Below are 25,530 nucleotides of genomic sequence, written 5' to 3'. Positions count from 1 at the left end.
TTGTACATTTATTTCTATACCGCGCTATGCGCGGTTGGAAGGGTGTAAATACAGGAGTGAAACCGCACGAGGAAGTGTCGACATGTAGACTATGAGTAGATAAAGGGATTGGTCACATAAGTGCCATGAGGGTAAGGCGTATCAGCCAGGGTCCGGGGGCGCGAGGGCCGCGGCGGAGAAAACGGGTGTGGTAGAAATGAAAGCGATGAGGCGATGAAGGCCGGTGGGGTGGTGCCAAAGCCGACGTAAATCCAGGAGGGTGGGCTTGGGGTTCTGAAAGAGCAGGTGCCTTGCGTGCGCATGCCTCAGGCAGCGCAGCATGACGTGGGTGTGGGTGCTGGGGGTGGTTAGATCGCAGACACAGGGCGCGCCATGGAAGTGACGAGCGGGGCCCGCCGTCCCAAATTGAAAAGAGAAGTAAGGGGCCAGGTAGCCGTAGCCCGTTAAGGCTTGGGTTAACCTGGCTTCGACGTCGCGTTCATAATATTTAGAAGTGAAAACGGGGTGGAGCGTCTGGGAAGGCAGGGATGGCCATGAGGACCATATTGCAGTGGGTCGATCGGTGTAACGGAACTCGGTTTGCCAGGAGGTGGTTGCTCGCTCGCGCGCCCAGCGCCGGATCCACGTTAAGGTGGGTAGGACACTATCGGGTAGGGACGTGCCTTCCTTGGCTAGCCGGTCTGCCACCTCGTTACCCAGTACACCCGTATGCCCGGGAACCCATAGCAGTGAAATGTTCAAAAGTGGGTATTGCTCCATGAGAGAAGCGAGAAGTGCCCGAAAGCGAAGGGAAAAGGGCTGGCCACTGTGTGGGCGCAGCGATAGGACATTGGACAGGGCAGCGCGGTTGTCCGCGCAAAGGTAAATGTGGGTGATCATGGGGTAGGTCACCAGAAAACCGGCAAAGCAGCTGGCGACTGCCGCCATTGCGAAGAGTTCTGCGTCATACACCTCGGCCTGGTGACCCATGCCCCAAGCCCGCTCATACTTTATCGCACCCTGGTGAATGATACACGCACCTGCACCTGCTCGTCGGTTCCGCGGGGCGGGGTCAGGCTGGGTGATCTGGGAGCCGTCAGTGAAGACCCATAGGGCATCAGGGAGAGGAATGGAAGAATGCAACAGAGGGAAAAAAAATGAACGTAGGTACTCCTTAGAGCCGTCTTTGGTAGGCGGAGGGACGCAGACGTGAGCCCTCTCGTCCCACGGATGCTCAGGATCCCAGGGTGGCTGCAACCAGGGGAGAAGGCACACCGCCCGCTTGGGCAGGGTTTGTTCGAGCACATCCACTGTGCTGGTGCCGTGGCGGATAGGGATGGTGGGGTTGAGGAGTGAGAAATTGGGCGGGTGGGCAGCGCGGTTGGCCACCAGGCAGTGGATCACCGGGTGGGACTCCGAGAGGGTGAGGAGGCATGCTGCGGCAAGGCCGTTGAGCTTGTCAAGCTGGTGTTTCATCGGCAGGACGCTGGATATTAGGTTGAGGACGTGGTGGGGGGTAGACCGCCACGCTCCCGTAAACCACCGCAGTGCGTCGTTTTGTACCTGTTGCAAAGGTTGAAAAAGTGAGCGTGGGCCCCGCAGGTTATACCACACGGGGCTACCAAAGGTGAGAACGGGAAGGATGGTGGTAAGGTAAAGCAAACGGGCTTGCGCGACCGTCATGCCTCGCTGTGTGTTGGCGAGCATGCGGAAAGCGGCAACGCGGGACGACGCCCTGGCTGCCATGACTCGAATGTGGTGGGTGAAGGTTAGGCGTCGGTCATACCAGATGCCGAGCCAGCGCAAATACGAAGCAGGTTGAATGGTGATATCCTGCCCGTCCCACTTAACCCGCAGGGGGGGGGGTTGACGTCAAGGAATCGTCTCGGGGAGGTAAAGTGAATAAGCTCAGTTTTCGCCATGCCAATGGTCAGCCCAAGCTGGTGAAGCGTTGTGCCCACACTAGGTAGAGTGCGTTGGATGATGGCAGTGTTCTCGTTCAGCGAGGGAGAAACAATAAGGAGGACAAAATCGTCTACGTAGCCCACCGTAGACTGCTGGGGGTGCACGAACGGATCAAGGTTCACATACAGAGGGGAAGAGTATATAGTAGAAAGGACAGGCGACAGAGGCGATCCCTGCGGAATGCCAAGCGCAGCGACGTAGTAAGATGGACCCAGCTCAGAATTGAGTTTGGGCTGCACGGTGCATGAGGAAAGGAATGACATGGTCCAAAGGACCTTGTTGGTGGGAAAGCCCAAAGAAAGGAGAGCAGAGTGAAGGACATCGTGGCGAATGGCATTGTAATAGCCTTCGACGTCCATACAAAGTAAGGTAGCGGAGAAACCGTTTTCCCATGCGATGCATACACGGTGCATCAGAGTGACTCCCGCATCCACGACAGAGTGTTGGCCCCACCCACCAAACTGCGAGCTGGGCACGAGATTGTGAGCACCAATTTGAAAGTTGAAACGGGCAGCAACCACTTTTTCCAGGACCTTGCTCAGGGTTTCTAAGAGCGCTATTGGTCGGTGGGACTTGGGTGCGGTGTAATCCACCTTGCCCGGTTTGGGCAGGTACACAACCGCTGCAGCCCGAAGTGGGGCGGGGAGGTAACCCAGGCGCAAAGAAGAGGATAGAAAAAGAAAAAGAGTGTGACGCGCACCAGACCGCCAGACCCATTTTAGGAGCTGCCATGACACTCCGGAGATGCCAGGCGCTGAATAATTAGATGCAGCCTCGATGGCGGCATTTACTTCAGTGATAAGGAGGGGGCGGTCTGGGCGCGCTGCTGGAGGCGTAGAGGTAAAGAGAGGAGGCAGATCAGGCAAGGGCGGAGATGCCGGAAAATAGAAACGTGTGAGTAGACGACCCGCGTCAGCAGGGAGAGAGCCAGTCTCCCCGTCCGTGCAGATGACAGGTAGTGGGGGTGCCCGCACTCCTTTGGTCCAGGAGGCGAGCTGCCAGGGGTTGGTGTGCTGGAGTCGCGCGACCGCCTCCTGAGTCCAGTCCTTCCGAGCTTGTCAGATTGTGGCCGAGAGTGTGGCTTTGGCTTTTCGCCTCTCCTCACGAGTATGAGCTGCCTGGACATCTGCGCGGGCAGTGTCACATGCATCGTTTCACCAGAGCTGGGAGGCCCAGTGAGCATGTGTGCATCGGGGGAATACTTCGTGGCAGGCCACGGACATTGCTCGCAGCAGAGCCTGAGCGCCCACTTCGAGGTCGTCATTGGTGGTATAGGTGGCCGGTGGTGGGGACAGCGCCAGCTCGCGGGCAAGGCATGTGTTCCAGTCGTCCCGTCTGGACACGTCGACTCGAAAGCCAAGGTCAACATCTACGGGGTGAGCAAAGTGAGAGAGAGTAGAGGTTAGTAGAGCGTGATCAGATTCAAAGGATGTGGGAGTAGCAGTGACTCCGTGAACGTGAAAGTGCACACTGGAGGTTGCGCAGACCAGATCGATGATGGTGCCCGAGAGCAGGTCACCATTCACCATGTGGGTGGGTTGATCGAGGTCATTAAGAATTTCGAGCGACTCGCGCTCTAGCCACCCAGCGAAAGTGGTGGAGGCAGTGGAAGCAGAGCGGGATGCCCGTCCGGTCCATGACCATAGGGGGTGGTGGAGATTAAAATCTCCGGTGACAAGGAGATTCGCTCGTGGCAGGAAAGGGATATCATAGAGAGTGGGCAGAACGCGGTGTTGGGCTCGCGAGCCTTCGTTATAGCAGTTGACCATGAAGAAATCATGGGTGGGATCAGAGCGTGAAACAAAATGAAGGACGACCACATCCGGGTTCGACACCAGGTCAGTACGCATGGATATGTGATAAGTGTTTAAGAGTACGCGTCGGACCAGGATGCTGGCTCGAGGTCGCGGCAGCGCAGAGGTGGAGGGGAAATGATAGGCGTCCAGGCCATAGGGCCGGACATTGACGTAACCAAAAACAGTAGTGCCTGACTCAGAGCCATGGGGGGTATCGATGCCGATTTGCCCCCACCACGGTTCTTGAAGAAAATAGATATCGTAGGAAGTGGAAGAAACGAAGCCGTGGATGCGCGGATTGGACCGGGCCACATTCAAATGAGCGGTTGTGATATTCATGATGAGGGGTTGGTGCGCGAGATGGGAATGCGGTAATCTTTCCATGCAGGGCAAGTGGTGTTAGCGGCACTGTGGCTGTTGGTACCACAGACCACACAGAAATAGTGGTCAGACTCACAAGGCTGGTCAGCCGGGCGAGCCTCATGATTGCAGACAAGGCATGCCTGCCAATGCATATCGGACGTGTGGTCAGTCTTTCCACAGAAGCAGCACACAGGCGCCCGCTTCTTGCAGTGACTTTCGAGATGCGTGAGGCATCAGCAACGAGTGCACTGACGGAAAACGGGATGATCTTTCGACTTCTTTACAGTGATGCGGGAGCCATAGAACCAAAGGAAAGCGGCAGCATCACCGCGGTTGTCACGTCCAAGGAGGTTACGTGCACAGTAGTCACGATGGGCATCCTCAATGGAGACGATAATAGAGGACTTCCTGAGCTGCTCGCGATGTTCCTTAGGCACAACGAAACCGGGTAGACCGTTGAAGTGAACAGACGAAAACATAGCATTACGGTGTAGTTCTGCCATGATTTCCTCCTCAGTGAGTAACAATCCCGTGTCGGGATGATGCAGCGGGCAGCTCGGGATGAACAGTTTCGTAACAGGAATGAGAGGGCGGAAGTCCTGCAGCGCGGATGCATGCTCACGCGGGTTTGGCACCGAGGAGGCAGCACGCGGGACGACTCCCAACATGTGCCATATGGGCCGGAGACACTCACGTATGAGCAAGTCAGGGGAGTCGTGCGAGAAAACTGCTTGGACCTTGGTTGGTCCAGCGAAGCGGAGACTGAGAAAACGTACCTTGGCCCACGCGGGTGTCTCGTGCAGGCGTGTATGGACCTTAGCATACCATTGGGGCATGGTACCCCCTGCCTCGATGGCGGCATGCTGCTCGGGGGTAATGAGAAGGATGTAGCACTTCTCGCGGTTCTGGGCGGCCACCTGTGCCATGGTTGGGGCATTCGGGGCCTGCATCTCAGGCTGCGTCATAGGCTGCGCTGCAGGGGCAGCAGCAGTGGAGTTGGCGGCGGGGGCACGTTGACGACCAGTACGGACCAGCGGTTGGGGTCACGGTCCCTCGGGGGCCTGAGGAGGGTGTGGCAGCGGACGTCCGCGTACTAGCTGGGCCTCGATAGCTGACAGCCGCATGTTGATGGCTGACGTGGCCATGCGAACACTGTCCTCGACAGCCTTAGTCAGGGCAGCCTGCACGTCGATGCCAACAGGGAGGGCGCCTTCCGTGCGTAGGCGGGTGCGCGGAGCCTCGTCCATGAGTGCGTCGTCGTCGAGAAGGATGGCTGCGCTGGCGAGCTGTTGATGGAAGAGAGCCTGGTAGAGGTGCATGATCCGGGCACCAGCCTCGGTGTCGATGATGAGGGAGTCGCGCATGAGAGCATTGTGGAAGTCGCGAAGGCAGGTAGTGAGTGCAACAGCGCAGTTCTCGAACTCGTCGGAGTATGCCTCGGCCTCGTAGGGGCTGTCGATAACGTGCTGCACGCCGACAGCAAGGTCGCTCAGATTGTTGCGCAGAGACCTAATGGTGTCACGCATATTATTGTAGACCGGCGGGCGCGGGGGCGTCGGCGCTGGGGCCGACGTCGTCGCGCTCGCTGGCGGTGGAGACCCTCCCGGAGGAGTTCGCTCTACACCTATGCCCTCCATGGTCGATTCGCTGGCAGTCACCTGTTGGGCGCTTATAGCAGACATGGTGGTACAGGAAAAAGAAAGGATGTCGCTGACACAGGCAGTGTCCCGGTGGTACAGGAAAAAAAAACACCATTCGAATACAGTGCACGGCGCCGACGACGCGATCACTTTCCATTATGAAAATCCCTCACAAACAGTCAGCTCATGGGGGGGCACGGCTATCTATTATGATACCCAAATATAGTAACCTCGACCCAGGACTCGGGGGAAACAAAATAATAACATACCGAAGATACCCGCGAATCGCGACCTTCGTACCTAGTACTATCCGGACTAAGATACCCGGCGAGTACCATATACCCAAGGGAAAGCCCAAGGAGTCCAGGAAATGGCTTGGCGAGGACGCTCAGCCCTAGGATGGGGGTACTAGGAGGTATTACCCCTAGCATAGTAGCAACCCTAGAATAATAGGTATTCCCACCTATACCAGGAAATATATCTGGGAATAACCTTTTTACGCCATCATTACGATGCATACCCAACGATGCAAGACCTCATTGATACCCATATCATAAGGCTCGGCCCTAGGACACCGAGCACACGTGTTGCTTAGGCATCGTAACTGCGGGAGGCATTAGATCCAAGGAGATCGCCGTAGCCGAATCCCAACTACTACACAGTCATTATTCGGACATACCATTTCCACACGCTAGATCAGCACGGGCGCTGATCGGACAGGCAGTCCATATCGGGTAAGACCAAACCGAGATAGTGGTCACGACTATACCCAAATATCTTAGGCTTGATATCCTGGCAGCTTAGAGTGCCACTATAGGAATTAAGTGGACTAAATAATAATATAACCCAACTACAATATGCTTGGCAACCTGGCAGCATTGCGCCACTATAGGAACTGAGCCTATTACATAATACCATACCCGGAGATACCCGTAGGATACGCTCTCCGCCTTAGGACTTGCTGGATCAAGATACCCGGCCGTCCCCCACCCTATAGAAAGGGATTGACCTAAGGGGTCCAGTCAAGTAGGCGTCAGGAAGACACCACCTAGGATGGGGGTAATATATCCTACCCACCACGCTCTTTACGTCACAATCAAGGACTTGGGAAGGTACTGAAGCACGGCCCAAGAATAGCGAGCTCCGGATGAGTAAGCTGCGGACGTACATCGGGAAATCTCAAGTCCCACAGTAATGATGGAGTTAGAGAAGCTCCAAGATACCCTTTAGGATAAACCCTTACCCATCCTCCGGTTGCCTGGCTGCTTTGAGCACCATTATAGAAACTGAGAGATAATCATATAATCCGCACCCACGATGCGTCAGACAAACCCACATAAGGAAATGTTGGGCCCATGCAAAGGATACCCATACCTTAACATAATGACAAGGATACCCTATTATACAGTCAGTATACCCCTGGGATGGGAAGATGCCATGCTCGCAGCTGAGAGACCGCGATGCATATCCATCACTTGGTGTAAGCAGACCAAGGAGATGCTCTATGTACAGTCTCCAGCCGAGACGGGTACCCATCACCCGAACCACCGATACCCACTTTCGGCAATTAGGGCCCGAAGCATAATAAGGAAAAATACCTTACCCAGCCACAAGGGAAACAAGTCTAGGCAAGACGGGAAACCTAATCGGTTAATACAAATATACCATATGGTGCAACACGGTCTTTACTAGGAAAGTACACCAGGCCATTACGGGCTACGAGTCACAATTATACCCATGACAAATGGACATCACGGACTCAATAAGCCGCTACAAGACCATTACAGGCAAAGTATACCCGCCGACGGTCGTACCCATTACTGGTAGATCGGTAATACAAGGATCACCATCACGTGATTATACCCATTATCGGGTCCAAGGGAACGGCGCGATCCAAGGCATCGCATACCTTATATCAAAGTCCATTACTGGCAAAACTAATCTTCCGTAGATACCCGGCGTGGTGGAGGAAGCGGCACAGATCTAGGACAGATCACCGAACCCCGGAGGACAAAAGACGATGCCCAGTGCTATAGAAAGATCACTGAATACCCTGATCAATCTACTAGAAGCACGGGCTTTATACGTCTATACCCATCAATCTGAACGAAGGGACCCTGGGAACCACACCTATACCCTATCACCAAAACCCTCGCCAAGGCAACGCTGACAGAATCGGCAAATGATTGGGAGGATCCCCATGATGTCAAGGAAGTATTCCAGAAGCACGGCATCAAGGCAGGGAATATACCAGTGGAACCCGTAACCAAAGGGCCTCGTGAGAACACTTCGGCGTAGGACGGGGGTTATGTTACGATCATCGTCGTAACCTCCATTTCAGAGGCTCCTAGGCAAGGAGACCCAGACTGCTCCACTATATACCATTACCATATACGGACTTACCACGTGGCTACCATAGGGTACCCACGCCACCAAGGGACATTCGAACATCCCTCGGACATGTACAAGTCACGTGACGCTACGTCACGATGACATCATAGATCTAGACCAGGTAGGTGCACTGAGGCCCCTACGGACTCGTCTGGACTTAGCTACGTCATAGCACGCCATAGCACGCCACTATGACCTAATCTTGTGTATTAGGGTATCGCTGGACTTACCCCCGGTACCAGGGGTCCCACCCCTCTAATATATATACTGGCTCGAGCTGGGGTCTAACCCCCAGTTTCGAGTTAGACCTTCACCCCTTCTACTTGAGCCAGAGGACCTTGGCGGGTCAGGCGAGAGTTAGAGTGCGCGGGTTCTTTAGGCCCTTAACATGTTGGATATGAGGTGCCCCTGCGGCGCCAGCAAGATGACTTGGGGCGGAGATTATATTTGACGCTCCGCATCCACAACGTGACTGACCCACCGCTTCCTTATAGAAGACCCCCAAATGCCTTGTTCTCGTTTCAGACTCTACTTTGAACGTATGGCCAAGCGACCGCACTGTTGTACCTGATTCGCATCAGCAAATGCTCATGAGCGTGTGCCTGAAGTTAAATTGATCCTCATTCACTCATACACCATGAGACTGAGATCCTTTGCATCTGTCAACACCTCTCAAGCTGTCTGGAGGCTCCGGACTCTTCCGAAGATCAAAAATTGTCAATCAGTTGGATAATTTGCGTAACTACGACAACGCCAGGATAGGTGCGAAGCTGGTGGCTTGAGAGGTTTCTGATAAACACCTGGACTGTCTATTTCACGCGGTGTGACGATGCTTGTGTATTTTGAGCAGCCATTTGTTTGCATGGACAATATTGATTAGGCTCGGATCATTGAACGGATGCGTTGTGCGGCAGTGTTTCACTCAATAAGTTAAGTCCTCTCAAGCTACCACCAAATGTGCAAGTCATGTGTATAAAATGTTGATGATGGAGGATTCAAGGAGTGCCTACAAATGTAGCTGTAATAGAATGGACATTGTTCAGGTATGACATCTGATGAATATTTTCGGATCCTTTTGGTAGTAGAGCACACTCGGAATCTTTCTTTAAGTCAGATAGAGCATCAAGACAGAAAATCGTCACAGCATCTATTGATTCTCAGTGCAGACGTATATGAAATCTCATTAGAGCAATATCAGAGAACTGTTGATATTCTGCATGCGCTTCCTTCATCTGCACGCTGTTCATGGAAGGAAATTACATCCGGAAAAGCGAACTTTCATAAATGCTGATTCATTTATAATATGACCCGTTCACGCCTGTTTTTTGGGTTGATACTTAAGGTTGATGCTCCCATGGCTTTGCAAGTGTTTACCTTCCGTCATTAAGGTCGTTCCCTGGAGTAAGGATTGAGTAGATGCTAATAACACATTGCATGAGTCGTAGCATGAATCACGACACCTTCCTAATCTGGGAGCCGCGCAGTAAGGCTCCAACATTTCTATCTATATACTATGTTAAATAGTTTTAACTGTTTACTATATCTGTTTATTTACAGGTTGGGCTGTATATAGTAAATAGATGTTTATATATAGTATAAATAGTTTTATGATGACATAAGACTATTGAGTGCACAATTGATAGATTTGACAGTGCAACAGTGAGCCAATTGAAAGTCATAGTGTTTGATAGAAGCCACCACTGACAGTTGATCATCATATAGACTCATGAACATGAGTTTCTTGTTATTTTTTGTATGACATGAGATTTTCTTATCATTTGTGGTGCAAGTGTTGAAGTTGAATGCTTGTTTTCTGCTCACTATCATGTGTGTATTGATGCACCCAGCTCCTTAAGGGTCCCAACAATCACAGAGGCTGCTCACAGTTGAGTAAAACTCCACTTAGAGATGGGACAAAAAAACTATATAAACTTTATCTAAACTGTTTATACTGCATATATACCAACTGTTTACTATATACTATTTATTTACACCTCAGGAGTGTAAATAGTATAAATAGTTGGAGCCTTACCGCGCAGCGGCGTCGTCCTGGTCGACTCCTCTCAGCTCGCCTCCCCAGCGTTTTGACTAAACAGTTGAACTGTTCGCTCTGCTTATGACCGTCACTCACATCGTTTCTATGCATGCTGTGACCTAGTGCAAAGTTATGCACTTCACAACCCGTTATTCACGATTACGTCTGTCCACATACGAGTCGTGGAAAGATATCACTCCGTGCTACTTTCTGAAAATGCTGGCTCAATGGGTTCCCGTAGGTCCCTCGTCTTCGGCAAATTAAGATGAAAATGTTTACGGATCTTCTTGGCCTCGACATGGGCATATTAAGGTGCGAAACGCCTCCTCAAGCTGGATTTGTTAAATGTGAGGTCCACATAAAACCACGAAGTCTCCGGTGGGAAGAAAGGATGCTTCGAATGGGTGCTATTCTGTATTATGACGGTATGGTCACGATGAGCCGTCTCGCATCAAAATCCACTAGAAGTACAACTCCACGCTAACCGTCTCCTACAGGGACACGTTCCGCTCACAACCTCGAATGAGAAGGTGGTTAGCGTGTTCTATCTCTGCGACCTCGTCGAAGAGGAGGTTCCATGAAGATCGCTAAATGGTAGCCCGGGCGTGCATTTGCTCGCAGCTGAAGCTTAAATAGGTCCCAATCGGTAAGCCCAATGAGGAAAGGCAATACCAGGAGGAGCTTTGCCCCGACCACATCAGGATTATGTAAGTGAGGCTATCCAGGATGACCCAGCACAATCACTTGTACCTTCTCCAGCACTTACCGCAAACATCCGGTTACCCGGGCATCTAGACGTCGATTAACACCGCAAGGTAATTTGCTATATTGTGATCAATTACTCACGAGACTAATAAGGAGTGAACAGAACAAAATCAACCTCTCTGCGGTACTGTCTGGATGACATGGCGCCAACAGTGTTCATCGTCACAGGAGCGAACGGATGAGATACTTCCTAATAATTGAACCGCGACATAGATCGACGCCTTGAATGCTTAGGCATGTTTCATCGCGGAGGTCTGTCCACGACAAGCTGTTAAAATACTCGGCGGTTGGGATCAGGGCCAGAATGCCTCTTGAAGATCGAAAATATTGACAAACCTTCAAGTTCTCCCAGGCGTAATATCAAGCAACGCAAAACCTAAGGCACCTCCGATAGCATGATGCTATCGCAGTTGTTGTTGTCATCATAGACACGCAGATCAACAATGTACAAGACCAATCGTTGCCGAAGCCGAGGATTAAGGCCACTTTATGATTACCAAGTGGCCGCGCTACGTCGTCAATCTTCAGATCATCAAGGAAATGCTGTGGCAACGAGCCACAATGACTGGTTCCTTCGCGATGCACGGGTGGCTACACGTGACGGTTTGCCCACCTTCTGTGGCCGCACGCGAGCCGCTATAAATTTGCTTTCTTCCTCCTTTTATGAACTTCCTGCCCATCATGAACTCGTTTCTGCCGCGCGAATATTGCTTCTTTATGGACTCACCTACCTATGGAGCTTTCTCAAATACCAGCTGCCACGCTGAACACTCCGCTGAGGCAGTCGTCGGCCTTCCCCTGGTCCAGATAGATTATCTCCGAAGGCGCGGGCTGAAGACCATTGACGACTTGCCTAACGAGCTTCTCTGCAAGACTTTCGAGGATGTCCACATCGACAACGTCAAGGACGATTCCGGCCGCCCACGACCATACCACTTCCTCAACCTGATGCACGTGTGCCGCAAATGGCGGGAAGTCCTGCTGGAAGATGCGTCCCTATGGAGCGTTATCGAGAAACTGCCGGTTAACAAGGACTTTACCAAGCTAATCCTTGAATGCGCTCGAAAACATGCACTGTTCGTCACTGCGGAGATCCAGCCAACTACAGTCGAATCATGGAATCTGGTGCTTAGAAGGGCTCCGCAAATAGCTTCTCTTGAACTTTTTTCTGCTGGACTGGATCTAGTGAAAGCCGTCAATGCTCTTCTAGATGAGGGTGGGGGTCGCCGCGTCCGCTACCTTAGCGTGCAGAATACTATACGTTGCAGACACGCTGTGTTTGATGACCAATTGGCGAGACTCGGCACACGGATGACCGAAGTCACGACTCTTCGGCTCACAGCTCTCAACCTGTCCTGGCAGAAGCTACCATCCCTCCCGTCGCTGCGCCATCTGGAGCTTGTGAGCGTGTATGGACTGTTCACCACTACTGACGGCACGGAACATTGTCTTCCATCGAGTCTAGGAGAGCTTATCGATTTTCTTCGGGGACTGCCCTGTCTGGAGATGCTCATTTTGGAGGACATGAACCCGGAAGAGACGCAGTGGCCATCAGAAGTCATCACCTTAGGCAACCTGAAAAGTCTTCACATTGACGATATTGTCCCGCACATCATAAACATTATCTCATGCCTTCACTTTCCTGCACTCCGCTATATCACGCTGCACACTTCAGCCAACGACGAGGACCATCCTGACGATCTCATATCAAGCTTAGCTAACGCCACTGAGGTATCCCTCATGGTTCGCGTTCTGCACGTACTGGCCATTAATAAGTTAACGGAACTCCAGCTGAAGATCACGAGTTATGGGGAGCAAGGTGATGGGACGGCCAGCCAAGATGCAGAGCATAACTCTGTAGGATTGTCGGTGGACATGAAGATCGACACGGGAAATCCCGATAGGCCAAATCCCAATGAACAGGATCCCGCTGATCGCGATCCCTGGCTGGTGGCCATTTGCAGCATGCCCACATACCGCAACGTGAACGAAATTGTCCTGCAAGCGCAGCAGACTGTAGATGCTGACAGCAATGCGTACATTGCTTGGGACACCTGGTGCGATGCCCTGGCCCACTTCAACGAGCTCCAAATCCTGCGAATCCGTAACTTCGTGCAATTCTCCGACCTCGCAAACATCCTATACGCACTATCCGAACTCCATCCCGGGGAAGACATGAGGACCGAGCCTCCCTGCATTCTCCCTCGTTTGCGCGTGCTCGACTTGGACAAGTTCGATTTCTTCCAAGCTCGAGACCGATCCTGCTTGTTGGACTGTTTGAAACAGCGGCGTGATGTTTTCGGTGCACCCGTGCAAGAGCTCGTTCTCTCGAGATGCGAAGGCATATCTCGAGAGTTCCTGGTTGAGCTCATGGGCTGCGTAGACACCATCTGCGAAGACGGCCAAATCAAGAGTCTGCCGGATTGGGACGAGTTCATGTGGTATGAACCGCACCTTGAAGACAATGAGTAGACACATAGTGAGCAATTTCTTCCGTACCGCTTGAATCTGTCATGACGTCTCGCTAAAGCTCAGTGTAGGGCACTTATGGGTTGTGAATGTACCTTTGCGCTTATGTGTAAGCATTGAGCCTGTACAATGTTTACTGAGATGTTTCAGTGTATCAATTTAGTACGTGGACGAACTTTACAGACAAAAGGGGAGATGAGAAGTCCGTACAACGGTCTGGTAATCTGCATCTGTATTATTCTTGTGCGCCTGAATATGAATTACCGTGCGCTGTTCCTTTGGAGTAGTGATTCGAAGCACTGGCTTTCCATTTCTTTAATGAAGGTACCTTCAGCGCACTTGAACTCAACCTGTTCGTTTACCTGAGTCGCTGACTTCACATGTACAGCATATCTTCGCGCGCCTGCGGTCTCTAGTATAGCTAACTGTCAGGATGGTCATGCTATTCTTTCCGTAGCTTTATGGCTGACCTATTCTGACCACGAATTCTCACTTCTCTTCTGCCTGGTCGAAGCAAAGCACTCGCCACATCTGCTCGGCTCCGATGCCGGCACCATCGAGGTTCGAGATGTTTCGTTAGGGTTCCCGCGGGATCTGTCGAAGTCTCGCATGAAGACCCAGACTTCTCCAGCGAAGATATCCCGCAAAAGCGCTAGCAAAGCACGGCAGTAGCATGATCATCTGGATTCACGACGAGCTATCATGCATTCCTGTCGTTCAACTACACGTCTACTAACTTTACTTCACTGATATCCGATCGTGGGCAGTCGCACAACGGTCCTGTACTCATTCTTTGCTTGTCATATGTCCCATATGTGGATGAATGTCCCCTGTTCACCGTCTATTCTCTTGTGCGTGGTCACCGGCGTGTGCTTTTATGACTACAACCGTAAGAGGCTAGGATATGAGATACAGTGATATAAGATACAAAGCTTAAGCAACAGCAGGAAGTGCGAGCCACGATAATATGTTACACTGGGACAGAAGATATAGCAGCGATGGAAAATACAATATAGACGCTTCCATAAAACGTCGACAAAACGGTCTACTGCTGGGTTCATAGCCACTAAATTGGCATGGTTGAGGATCACTATTGTGGATGATTCGGCGTGCTGGTCCCACCAGGACTTTGCCCGCTTGACATGCTGAGTGCGCTTGGGCTCCGTGCTCCTGGTGAGGCCGCACCACCGGGGGAGCGTGTCCCCGGAGTGTTCGTGCCGCGAGTGTCTCCACCATTTCCGCCCTGCTTAGATCCGGATGGCTCGATGCGGCTACCCTTCTCCTCTGTGTCATGCTGGCTGACCTTGACCGTCTTCTTCGCCGCCTCAGCAGCGTTCTTCGCGGCGGCAGCCTTTTGTTTCTCGGACTTTGCCTTCTCTTCTGCAGATGGGCCTGTCGCGATACGATAGTATGACTCGCCACTTGAGTCACGCTCGTGGACCAGCGTAAGCCGCTGCATCTCGCTGATGAAGTTCTCGAGCTTAACGTTCTTCTTGCTCCGCTGTAGAACACGACTCTCATCAGCGCCATGTAATGAAGAGAATATGGAAGCAGCAAGCACTTACGTTGCGTCTGCCAACGTTGTCCAGCCACTGGAACGTGCTCAATATGTAGTCTGACGCGCACAGTGAAATGATGTATCTGTGAACCGTAGCCAACTTCACTTACAGAGTAAGCCAACAACGACGAAGACACCAAAAGAGTATCCCCAGATCTTCACCACAGTGACGATATCAGTCCATCTTCAAAAGAGTAACGATGTCAGACGGTCTGCATACGGCCGACATTACAATTTAACTTACCCTCCGTGCTCCCCAGGGCCAGAGATCCATCCAAACAGCGCAAAAATAGTCGCAAGGGCATCCACTCCGAGAACTGCGGCAAGCAGCTGCCATGACGGCAACACAAAGGGGCCTGAACTGGGGCCTATCGCCATCCGGGTGATCAAGATTACCCATGACTCCGTCAACGCGACTTCGAGAAACAAGATCTCTTGGACACTATGTGAAGAGGCTAAGAACCGTTCAGCAGATCATCTTCAGTGACCACATACCTGCCAAAGTTCTGGATGATACCCCCATCGGAGAGCAAGAGGGTTCCCCGTATGATCCAGGTGCCACCCGCAAGCATCATGCCCATCAGCGTTGACATGATCCACACCTTGGGGAGTTGCCAGTCCACAGGCTTGCGGTCATACGGAGCGTTATCATAAGCAATAGCGATGGTAGCGACACTGGTGAGCGGTAGTGAGCATGTATCAACTTGTCGACACTGTTGACTCTGCTTACTCAGCGAAAATGGCCAAGAAAACAACAAGGTCTACCCGAATTGTCTCATTCAGAATGAGGATAGATAGACACTACCAATGCATCATCATGAGCGATCAGCACGACTAAGGAATCAACGGATAACTCACTAGATAGAGTTCCAAATGAATACAAAGCGCGATACGATAGACAATGTAAGCCTTCATACGATGAAAGATCTGGCGGGCAACCTTGATGCTCGTGATGATCGTGCTGAGGCCCTCACCGAGGAAGACGACATCGGCAGCAGTTCTTGCAGCGTCTGATGCACCTTGCACGGCGATACCACAGTCCGCCTTCTTAAGTGATGGAGCGTCGTCTGTAGTTAGCGAATGGATTCATTGTAAAGCCCCTCAGACCCTCAGACAACCGGATGTGATGATACTCACTGACGCCATCACCAGTCATAGCAGTCAAGTGCCCACGCTCCTGGAGCATCGAGACGACCTGGTACTTGTGCTCCGGATACACCTCCGCGAACCCATCCGCTGCTTCAATGAAATCGCGTACTTCTGATCCGGTCATTCCACCGCTGATCAACCGCTCAGACTCGTATACGTTCGTGCCGAGCGAGAGCTGCTTGCACGTCTCGATTGCAATGGCAACGGCGTCACCAGTGAGCATCTTAACGTGGATTCCCAGATCGATGGCTTCGCGGATAGTCTGTTCGACGTGCGATCAGTGCCTGAAGATCCAGAGAGGTCATGCCATACATACAGCAGCTGTGTCAGGGCGAGGAGGGTCAAACATGGAAAGCATGCCTAGGAGCTGCCAGGGCTTGTCATCCTCCTTGACAGCAACACCAAGGGAGCGGAAACCACGCTGCGCGAACTCCTGCGCCTGCGCGCGGTATGCCTGTACGGTGTCGGGATCGAACTTGTCGAGGCGCAAGATCCTGTACAATGGCAGCGTCAATAACATGAAAGCTAGTGGATGACGAAAACGTACGCATTCGGCGCGCCCTTTGCACACGTGTATCGCTTGCCATCCTTCTCAACGTCGGCGGTGATACGTTTCGACACAGGATCGAATGGCATGAACTTGTGGGTAATCCAGCCACCGCGTAGAATCTCCTGCGCACCGGGATAGTCCTTGAGACCGACGATGGTGACCTTATCAATGGGATCCAGCGATTTAACATTGTGTGACGAAGCGAGAACAGCAACCTATGCAGGCGAAACTTGAGCATATTAACCCGCGACACAATATATACACAGGTACTCACGGCCATGAACCAGTTGGGATCGACGCCTGGCGCGATGTATGGTACGTTGAGCGACAGCTTGTTCGCAGTCAATGTACCCGTCTTATCAGAACACAATATGTCCACGCCTGCATATGCAAGCGTCAACGCCTGACATGTATCCCGACATCACATGCCGAATGGCTCACCTGCAAGCGACTCAATCGCAGTAAGCTTTTGCACGATAGCCTTGTGTTTCGCGAGGTATGCTGCACCAACAGCCTGGACACCAAGAGGCATTCAGTTTTACTGGCTGTCATTAAGAGAGCTCCCGTACCATTGTAGTGGTCGTCACGCATGGAAGACCAACTGGAACACCGATGATCTATTCCAGAAAACGTCATTAGCATGAACGCCGACTGCGTAAATCCGCAGAGCGCGACTTACCAAGAAGATCAGCGCATACACCAGCAGATTGTTCTCTCTCGGCGTTGCAATACCCACATGTCTGAAGATCATAATGGATGAACAAAGCAATATGCGAATAGCACGCGTATCTACTCACCTAAAGAATCCGCCGATCCAGACAATAAAGATGAAGGCGAGCACTATAATTAAGAGAGCCAGCCCGATACCACCGAGAACAATCTGGAAATGCCCCTTTCCTTTCGATGCTGATATTTACCGTCACAGTAAGTCCTTGATCATCGTACACGAGCATGACAGACCAGCTACTCACACATTACCAAGCTTGCCGTCTTTCCGACAAAGCTCTGCTGTGCACTCGCCACTACGATACCGTAGCACTTTCCACGCTTCACGCCACACGTATAGTATGCAATGTCGCCCAAAAACTTGTCCACTGCCAACGACTCGCCCGTGATCGCACTCTGGTCGACTGATAACACCGACGGGCCCTTGTCGATGCCTGATTTATTGGACATCGTTGACGAGCCACTGTTGCTCGAGTTCGAGTTTCTTCGTGTGCGCCTCTCCGGAATCGGCTTCGACTTAGCGCCGGACTTGTCGTTGTAATCGGCCAAGATCTGGACGGGAACATTCAGTCAATGCGAGAAGGTTCTGAAATAATAACGCGTGCCTTTGCATCTGCCGGAATCGTGCGACCCTCTTCAATGACGACCTGGGATGCATTGTCACCTCCCATAGCGATTACGCATGAGACGAGATAAACTTACAATGTCGCCTGGCACCACATCGCGCGCTGCGATCTCCTGCTCACGGCCATCACGAATGACCGATGCCTTCAATGCGATACCAGCCTTTAACTGTGCGACGATGTCTCCAGCTTGCCTAAGCGTATGGACGATGTCAACATGAAGATTGCGCGGACATCTTAGATGGCTTGTGTGCTCACTTTTCCTGGTACCAACCGACACCAGCGTTGAGGAACAAGATACCAATCTAACGCGGAATCGCAATGAGTCGTACCCTCATAATGAAATCCACATAACTTACAATGACACCGAAATCAATCCAGTCACGTAAACCTGCGGACAAACAGACAGCAAGCTCCATGACGTAGAGAATTGGGCCGCGAAAATACGAAATGAACTTGAGGATCTGGTTCTCCTTTTCGCTATAATAATGCGCGCATAGGTTATCTTGGATGAAGGCAGAAGGGGGTTGTAGACGCACCTTTGAAGCTCGTTCCAACCATACACGGCTCGTCTTTTGTCCACCTCCGGACCAGATGGCAAGCCTTGAAGCATGTCGGTGTGCAGCCAGTCTAGCGGTATCTTCTTCTCCTTGCTACTGACCGCCTTGACCTTCTTCCAGGGCATGTACCAAAGGCGAACATATTGGCCCTCTTCTTCGGTTTCCTCTTTTCCCTCGCCGCGTTTTAGCTTAGCCGCCTCGTCTTTAGCATAGCGAAGTAGGATGTCATATTCATTGCCTTCATCATAGGCTGTGTGCGCACGGAGTCGGAGGAGAGTCAGAGGAGAGGCACAAATATCGACGCAGGCGACTCTCACCAGTCTTTTCTTGATGCACGCTGCCATCGATGGTGCCAGGTGAGGCCTCTTTGTCAGTGGGTTTAGCCTTCTTCCTGTGGAAGAGAGGCATGGCGTCGGCTTAGGTTGCTTGGCGGATAGGGGGGAGGTATAACAGAGCTTGCCACCCTACGCAATGTTATAAGAGGGCCGGACGAGACTGCGCTGCACCGCTGCGTCGGCAGGCACGGCATGGAGCGGTTCGAGGCAGGCATAGCTAGCCAGCCGTTCTAATGCTAATATTTAGAAAAGGCGGAAGTGTCCGCAGGCATGGCGCTCGCCACCATGAAGACCGTTGCGTCATTGTAGCCGGTGCTCCGTCCCGCCAATCGTCTCGCCCGCATAAAGTGTCTGGACGGCTGGGAGCGCGGAACTGAAAGCACATATGTCATCTGTACTTGAGGAACAATTCGACTCTCGAGCGCTCCAACGCGTCTCGTACACCACGTGCGCGAGTGGCGACGTCACTTCTGTGGCCAAAACATGTCGCGACGAACCCTCGTTTTGTTCAGCAAGCCTTCGAGCTTCATGATCAATCCTGTAACCAAAACTCACAATCTCAGAGAAACAGCCGGAATCCTCGATTGCATTAGGTAATATTCTTACCACCTTTGATTTGGATCTGACTTCCTGACACCATACGATGAACCGCTTGAACTTCCGAAGCGTACAAGGCATCCGTCGGCAATTTGCTGTTGCTGAGAGCAGCGAAGATGCTGTCTCAGGCACAACATGTACCAGCAGGGGCATGTGAGTGGCACAGGGGAAGGAGGGTGATTAACCCCTTGGAATCAAAGGAGGATGCTCTATATACTCTGAGTCAGGCGAGATTGACAACCGTGAGAGCTGTCAAAGCGAGGCGAATCGACACGGGAAAGGTGACGAGTCGTGAAGAGCGGGTCGACATTACCGTAAGCGGCAACGCATCTGCCCGAATTGGAATAAACACGATTAAGTGTCCTCTAGATCTAGAGTCACACCTGTAAGTAATGTCGCCCACCGATTCAAATTCCGATCCAGTGCTGTGTCGAGGAGGCTGTATACTGTCATTCCTAGAATCGTATATAAAGTTATTCGCTCGCAAACTCCATCTCGCACACTTCAAGTGAACAGTTTTGGCGCGCCAGAGTCAGTCCAGCTAACCTTGAACAGTATTAGATACCAGGTTCCTTTTTGAAATCACGTATGATTACAAGTAAGAAGTCACAAGCGTCTCCACAACAGAGCATCGCCATGCTCCACCGCTAGTATTGACATTGAGATGCAGAACCCGGGTCCCTGTGTAACAGAATGTTTCTTCCGTATAAACCATGAGATAAGCTGAAACGGAGCATACAAATCGCTTCGGGCCATAGTTTGCTACTATCGTAGGTAAGCCTTCGTAGATGGGTGTTCTCGTGACTCGTGAGTGAAACCGCTTCACCTCTATCGCTTCGCCTTGATCAACCCCGCCATCAGATCAAAGCTATTTCCATCCGGCTGCAAGTCGATGAAAGAGCTACCGCCGGAATTCCACCATCCACCTCGCTCCGGCATAGTCCGTAACAGCCCATGATCACTCGTAATACCGACAATTCGCACTTTCTGATGGGGCATCGTCGTTGTGAGCTCGACGAGTTGATCCCTGGGGTGAATGTGGATGATCATAAATCATAATCGAAGAAGATAGACCGGGCTCACGAATGCATCCATCGCTCATAGTACAGATCCAAAAATGGCTCGAAGGAACCATTGTGAGCCACAAACGTGTTCCACATGCTCTCGAACCTCGCCAGTATCGTTGCCAGCGTGCGCTCCATCGTCAGCTGTGTGCGCGATTCAGGAGACACGAGGTGCAGCAACGACTGGATCGGCGGCGAATTCCATACATTGAGGCCACATCCTGCCATCTCATCATTTTATGGAAATCGTCAGACAACAGGAAACCACACACCAATCACAACCTCCACTTGCCCCGATGAGAAACTCGTATTCACCAGCACGCCGCCCATCTTCTTCCTCACGCCGTCTTCCCTCAGCGCATACACATCATTCGGCCACTTCAGCCTCACGTGCCTGCCCGCGTCGCCCAGTACGGCGGGATCGCGGCACGCCTCTGCAACGGCGAGCGCGAAGAGGTACTGCACGAACACGAGACGCGCAGCGGGCACGTCAGAAAGCGACACGCGCAGGAGAAGCGAGAAGAGCAGGCTCCCGCCCGAAGAGAGCCACACGTTCGCGCCGCGCCCGCGGCCTGCAAGTTGGTGCGAGGCGACGGAGACTAGCGGTGAAGGAAGGCTGGAGAGTAGGCGAAGGTTCCTATGCCAAACATATATATTAGAAGATGGTGAGGGGGCGGATGAGTAGCAAGCTCACTTATCTAGCATCGACTGGGTGCTCGTGACCACCTCGCCGTAGAGCAGTGCCTCGCCCATTCCCCAAGGTTCCGCACATTCCAGGCAGTGGTTTTCCCTTCGGGCGACGACTAGTTCCTCATAGAAGTTGCGAATATCGAATAGCGGGGTCTGCTCCACCGAGGGAATGGTCCCGTCCTTACCAAGAAGCACAATCTTCGGCTGCAAAACCGAAGCATCCAGCTTTACGTTCTTCGCTGCTGCCTCTCGCGCAGAGTCCGGTAAGTCCGAATCCTTCGAGGCATCGCGAAATTCAAACGTGTCGGCGTTGTCCTTCAGTATGTGTGGCTCTTCCAGGGAGTGTATGGACAGCTCCTGCATGACCCGCTCGACGATCCACGGCTTGGATGGCGTGCTTATGAGGAATTGCGGTAAGGGACTGAGCACAGTGAGCTTCTTCTTCGGGAGGACTAGACCCAGCCGTTGGAGAGTCATTCGAAGCAGGTCCTGTCGTCCCCGCTCGGTAGCGCTGATTTTATCCTGGGATAGAGGCGGCTCTGCCTGGCTCAGAATGGTCACCGCAGGTTCCTCCGTGAGTGGCTGGTCGATAAGGCTATTCCAGAAGACTGCGCTGCCCTTGCCGACGTAACAAAGAATCGCAGCGGCTAAGTTCGTTTCGTCGCCAGCGTCAACGTATCTAGCAATCACCTCTGCACTATCTCCTGTGGTATCCACGTCGAGCTTTCCAAAATCAGCAGGAGCAATGATACCACGAATAGGCTGTGCGCCTGTGGCTTCTACAGTCACCGATCGAAGCGAATCCTCCGACCACCCTCTGAGGCTGACATCGAACATACTTCCAGAAACCTTGTCCAAAAGCCGCATCGACTTGCCATCGTACAACCTCAGATGCGCCAGCCGATCTTCGAGCGATACCGCAGGTATGACAGGCCGCGGAGTCGACACGCTGGCGCCGATTACCAGGAGGGCGCCGCCACTCTCGATAAAAGCACTCACGGCCGAGCGGAACGGCAGGGAGGGCAGGAAGCCGCGACAAGTGGGAAGGACGAGAAGCGCACAATTGGCAGACCAGGGCTGAGAGACGAGAGGCTGGTGTGGGAGTGCTTGGACGGCATAGTTTGGGACTAGCAGTGAGCGGAGGGTGTTAATACAATGGGCCAGGGAGGATGGAAGGACCTCGGGGCCCGAGTAGACGAGGACATCCATTTCTGCTTGAGACAGTCGTGATGATCTCAAACAGCCCTGCGACTAGCGTTTAAGGTCAGATTACGATCCATGAGCAACAACGACACAAAAATATGTTGAGCTACATAAGATTGCTCACCTGTAAAACGACCTTAACAATTGTCCGGCGGCAGGTCTGAGTCGTAGCTCCCTGGCAAACACTCCAAGCGAGTAGGAACAGCCGGGTATCTTTTTATACAAGTACGATCTCGGCTCGAGCTGTATCTGCGCTCAAACGTGTTCAAGCAGATGAGCAGAACTGATCGTAAGGCGTACCATCACAGTCCAACCACATTGAATACAACGCCACGAACATACCTGTAGGCAGTACTGGCCTCACACAAAGGCAACTCTGAGCCAAATGTGGATGCTCCTCTCCAAACTTCTGTTATTCGTCAATACTTCAAGTTGCGGTGTGGCTGAGACCAAGTGCTGATTTGCGGAGATACGATCAGACAAACTCATGACCAAAGAGATTCGTTCCCAGGCTCTAATTTGAATGTGCGGCGCACAGGTGGAAGCGTTGAGTGACTGCTGAGGGTGTAACGGGGGCCACTCGCAATTATCCGACGAATTGTTAATCCTATCCAAACTCTATTGGTCCAAGGTAAGATCGAGCGGAAGATACCGAACCACTACCAAAGACTAGCTCACACTAGTACTAGTAGTACTTAGGCGGATGGAGTAAAGAAGTACTTTGACATGAATGGAGTCGAACAATGTTCGTACATGTGATCCATAAGTGAGTATCAAAGTGAGGATATTCTGGCTAGCGAACGCAGATTTTTCACGCTCGACTAAGCCGTGACTCTATGACCAACCGCTACAAACCCTTTATGGGCAGAGAAACAGACCAGGCGCGAAGTTTTCGTCATGCCTTCTGCTCTGCCGTTTCCAAAGCCGCCGCTTCTCGCCGCTTCTGCATCTCAGTCACGACACCAACCATGCCCAGTATCAACGACCCGGCCGCCATGAGCACACCGGTAAATATGATGAGCCCGTTGAAGCCCGACTGGTCCACCGTGCTCAGGAAAGCCCCAGCGGTCGGCGTGCCAACAAGATTGGCAATCCCTACAAGCAGGTACATCGATCCTAGAGTTCGTGTGGGCATCCGGACATTCAAGCTAGGACGGAGTCACTTACCCAGTCGCGCTCCGTACACTTCAATCGGGGAGATGGTGTAGATGTATGCAGGTAGGAGGGTAACGAATGCTCCTGCATGAAGACGCGTCAGGACCCAACATACGAGATGGCCGCGCTACTACAAGTGCGCACCTGTAAAGAGACCATACATCGCTGCATACGCAGTGATCGACGCGGCGCTACGAGCCGGGAGCCAGAGGGCGAGCGTGAATATACTCGCAATCAACGTCGATGGAACGAGCACATTGAGGCTGGTTGCAGCAAGTATAGTTCAGCTCAGAATGATTCTTAATTGCGAGGCACTCACCATCCCCATTTATCGGCCATGATACCAGGGATAATCCGCGATGGCGTGCCAAACGCATTGATGATCGGCAGCAGGTATATGGCAAGACTATTTGGTACGCCTTGCATATTTGCATAGATTTGGATGTAGAAGTACGGGGTGAAAACGGCATAGAACACCCTGCGATTCACAGAGCCTTCGACTCTCAGGGCAGTGGTGAAGGAGAGTAATTTACTCACAGGAAAGCACCTATTGACGCACATACATATTTCCAATCGCGAAAGCCCTCGAGGTCGACCAAGCCTCTCAGCGTGATATTCCTGGACGGCGGGAGTCGCGTGCGGATGGTTAGCGTTGCTATCGTCAGACACCCGAGGCAGACAAATGCCATGGCCCGCACGGCCCACGGGAACCCCACGCTCGGTATGAGGCGCTGCAGCATGATCGGAAAGAATACGCCGCCGATCGAGCTGCCGGACGCAATGACGCCTATCGCGTACGCTCGCTTTCGTTTGAACCAATGGCCTGCGACAGCGAGTGCTGGGTTGAATCTGAAAGGTATCGTGCATGATCATGTTAGATTTTGGTGCCTCAGGGTTGGGACGAGACCTCACATGCAAGCCAGCCCGAGGCCAAACAATATGCCTTGTGCGAGGAACAGCTGGTATGGCTTATCTGGTTGTACTAATGAGACCATCATTAGCGAGAAGACGATTATTACAGATCCCAGAGGGATGAGAACCTATACACCGCCGTCAATAGCCGCAGAGTTGTTAAGACTGATGCTACGTTACCCTTGTGCCATACGCATCATATATCCTGCCTACGATAGGACCCCCACCGTACAGGAAAAACAGCTGGATAGCGCCGATCAACGCAATCGTTGACGATGATGAATGTTGTAGCAAGTTCGCTGAATAATAATCCTGGAAGACGCCCTAACACATCATGAACCAAGGCTATCATCAGTCCAAAATCTCAGCGGCACACCAAGCACGGATGTCACGCACATATGAATTCGTCACGCCAAATGTGGCGATGAAAGCAAAGAAGCCACCACATACAACCGACCACGCGCGCAGCCCTCCCTCTGGAAAATCTGACGCAGGCGGTAATGGTGCTGTATTGCTCGGCGCATCTTCTACGATCGCCTCATTCTCCTTCTCCTGATCGAAATTCAACGTCGTGGACGGAGGGTAAATCACAGAAGGCGACGGAAACTCGGTCTGTGTCCGCGACATGAAGGGAGCAGGGGACTCCGCAATTGAGTGCGGGGTGGGTAATTCGCTGAGCACTGTCATCGTCGCCGTCGCGCGGTCTTGCTAGCTAGCGAGGTGCCAGAGTTCTGTTGCATCGTGGGTCGCGAATCACATAATCTGCCGCAGTTCGAATGGCGTGGGTACTCACCGGCAAGCTCGATCTTCTCCATAATTCTTTCCGCGAGTACGTCCTGCGGCTTCCCGACCCGGGTCCTCCTGATGAAAAGCACAGGGCACTGATACTCTTCTTCATGGTTGAATAGGAGAAGCCAGGAGTCGAGTGGGATCGCAACTGCAGAAGGGGTCAAGAGCGACACTGGTCCGGAGCTCCGTCTCAGGTCGAATGATCAAAGGGATTGT

The 25,530-nt window shown here is 52.3% G+C and overlaps 4 protein-coding genes across 4 annotated transcripts; 1 reads left to right on the top strand and 3 right to left on the bottom strand.

Annotated features, from left to right (window-relative positions):
- The first annotated feature begins 12,716 nt into the window (after positions 1-12,716).
- On the top strand, positions 12,717-13,802 carry LAESUDRAFT_731352 (uncharacterized protein). Its single transcript, XM_040910029.1, has 4 exons — positions 12,717-13,324; positions 13,389-13,442; positions 13,499-13,525; positions 13,580-13,802. Exons 1-2 carry the CDS (start codon positions 12,810-12,812, stop codon positions 13,438-13,440), a joined length of 567 nt encoding a protein of 188 aa, XP_040759098.1. The 5' UTR covers positions 12,717-12,809; the 3' UTR covers positions 13,441-13,442; positions 13,499-13,525; positions 13,580-13,802.
- A 392-nt stretch (positions 13,803-14,194) lies between these two features.
- On the bottom strand, positions 14,195-19,272 carry LAESUDRAFT_731351 (plasma-membrane proton-e). The gene is made up of 22 exons (XM_040910028.1): positions 18,887-19,272; positions 18,549-18,819; positions 18,369-18,489; positions 18,268-18,314; positions 18,089-18,203; positions 17,992-18,033; positions 17,632-17,938; positions 17,458-17,566; positions 17,340-17,400; positions 17,230-17,277; positions 17,102-17,174; positions 16,935-17,041; positions 16,658-16,875; positions 16,427-16,604; positions 16,099-16,372; positions 15,820-16,028; positions 15,692-15,762; positions 15,457-15,636; positions 15,206-15,403; positions 15,072-15,145; positions 14,969-15,018; positions 14,195-14,904 (listed from the first exon to the last, which is right to left on the bottom strand). The coding sequence occupies exons 1-22, from the start codon at positions 18,975-18,977 to the stop codon at positions 14,494-14,496; spliced, it is 3,255 nt and encodes a 1,084-aa protein (XP_040759097.1). The 5' UTR covers positions 18,978-19,272; the 3' UTR covers positions 14,195-14,493.
- Positions 19,273-20,329: 1,057 nt separating this feature from the next.
- LAESUDRAFT_739227 (class II aaRS and biotin synthetase) lies at positions 20,330-22,464 on the bottom strand (the record flags this gene model as incomplete). The annotated part of the gene is made up of 4 exons (XM_040910985.1): positions 20,330-20,528; positions 20,585-20,786; positions 20,838-21,202; positions 21,260-22,464. 4 exons carry the CDS (start codon positions 22,462-22,464, stop codon positions 20,330-20,332), a joined length of 1,971 nt encoding a protein of 656 aa, XP_040759096.1.
- An 889-nt stretch (positions 22,465-23,353) lies between these two features.
- Positions 23,354-25,152, bottom strand: LAESUDRAFT_739226 (monocarboxylate permease; the record flags this gene model as incomplete). Its single annotated transcript, XM_040910984.1, has 8 exons — positions 23,354-23,574; positions 23,626-23,697; positions 23,758-23,876; positions 23,933-24,091; positions 24,151-24,462; positions 24,526-24,653; positions 24,706-24,849; positions 24,922-25,152. 8 exons carry the CDS (start codon positions 25,150-25,152, stop codon positions 23,354-23,356), a joined length of 1,386 nt encoding a protein of 461 aa, XP_040759095.1.
- Positions 25,153-25,530: the final 378 nt, after the last annotated feature.

The sequence above is a fragment of the Laetiporus sulphureus genome (assembly GCF_001632365.1).
Source record: "Laetiporus sulphureus 93-53 unplaced genomic scaffold LAESUscaffold_62, whole genome shotgun sequence".
Lineage (NCBI taxonomy): Eukaryota > Fungi > Basidiomycota > Agaricomycetes > Polyporales > Laetiporaceae > Laetiporus > Laetiporus sulphureus.
The sequence above is the reverse complement of the archived record's forward strand: the minus strand, read 5'-3'. Positions and strand labels throughout refer to the sequence as shown.

Coding starts and splice junctions, on each gene's coding strand:
- LAESUDRAFT_731352 (XM_040910029.1), top strand. CDS start 12,810: ATGAAGATCGACACGGGAAATCCCGATAGGCCAAATCCCAATGAACAG. Junction 13,325..13,388: donor ATGGGCTGCGTAGACACCAT/CTGCGAAGACGG, acceptor TATGAACCGCAC/CTTGAAGACAATGAGTAGAC.
- LAESUDRAFT_731351 (XM_040910028.1), bottom strand. CDS start 18,977: ATGCCTCTCTTCCACAGGAAGAAGGCTAAACCCACTGACAAAGAGGCC. Junction 18,204..18,267: donor GTCGGTTGGTACCAGGAAAA/GTGAGCACACAA, acceptor CCATACGCTTAG/GCAAGCTGGAGACATCGTCG. Junction 15,019..15,071: donor CGTCGTTGTTGGCTTACTCT/GTAAGTGAAGTT, acceptor TGTGCGCGTCAG/ACTACATATTGAGCACGTTC.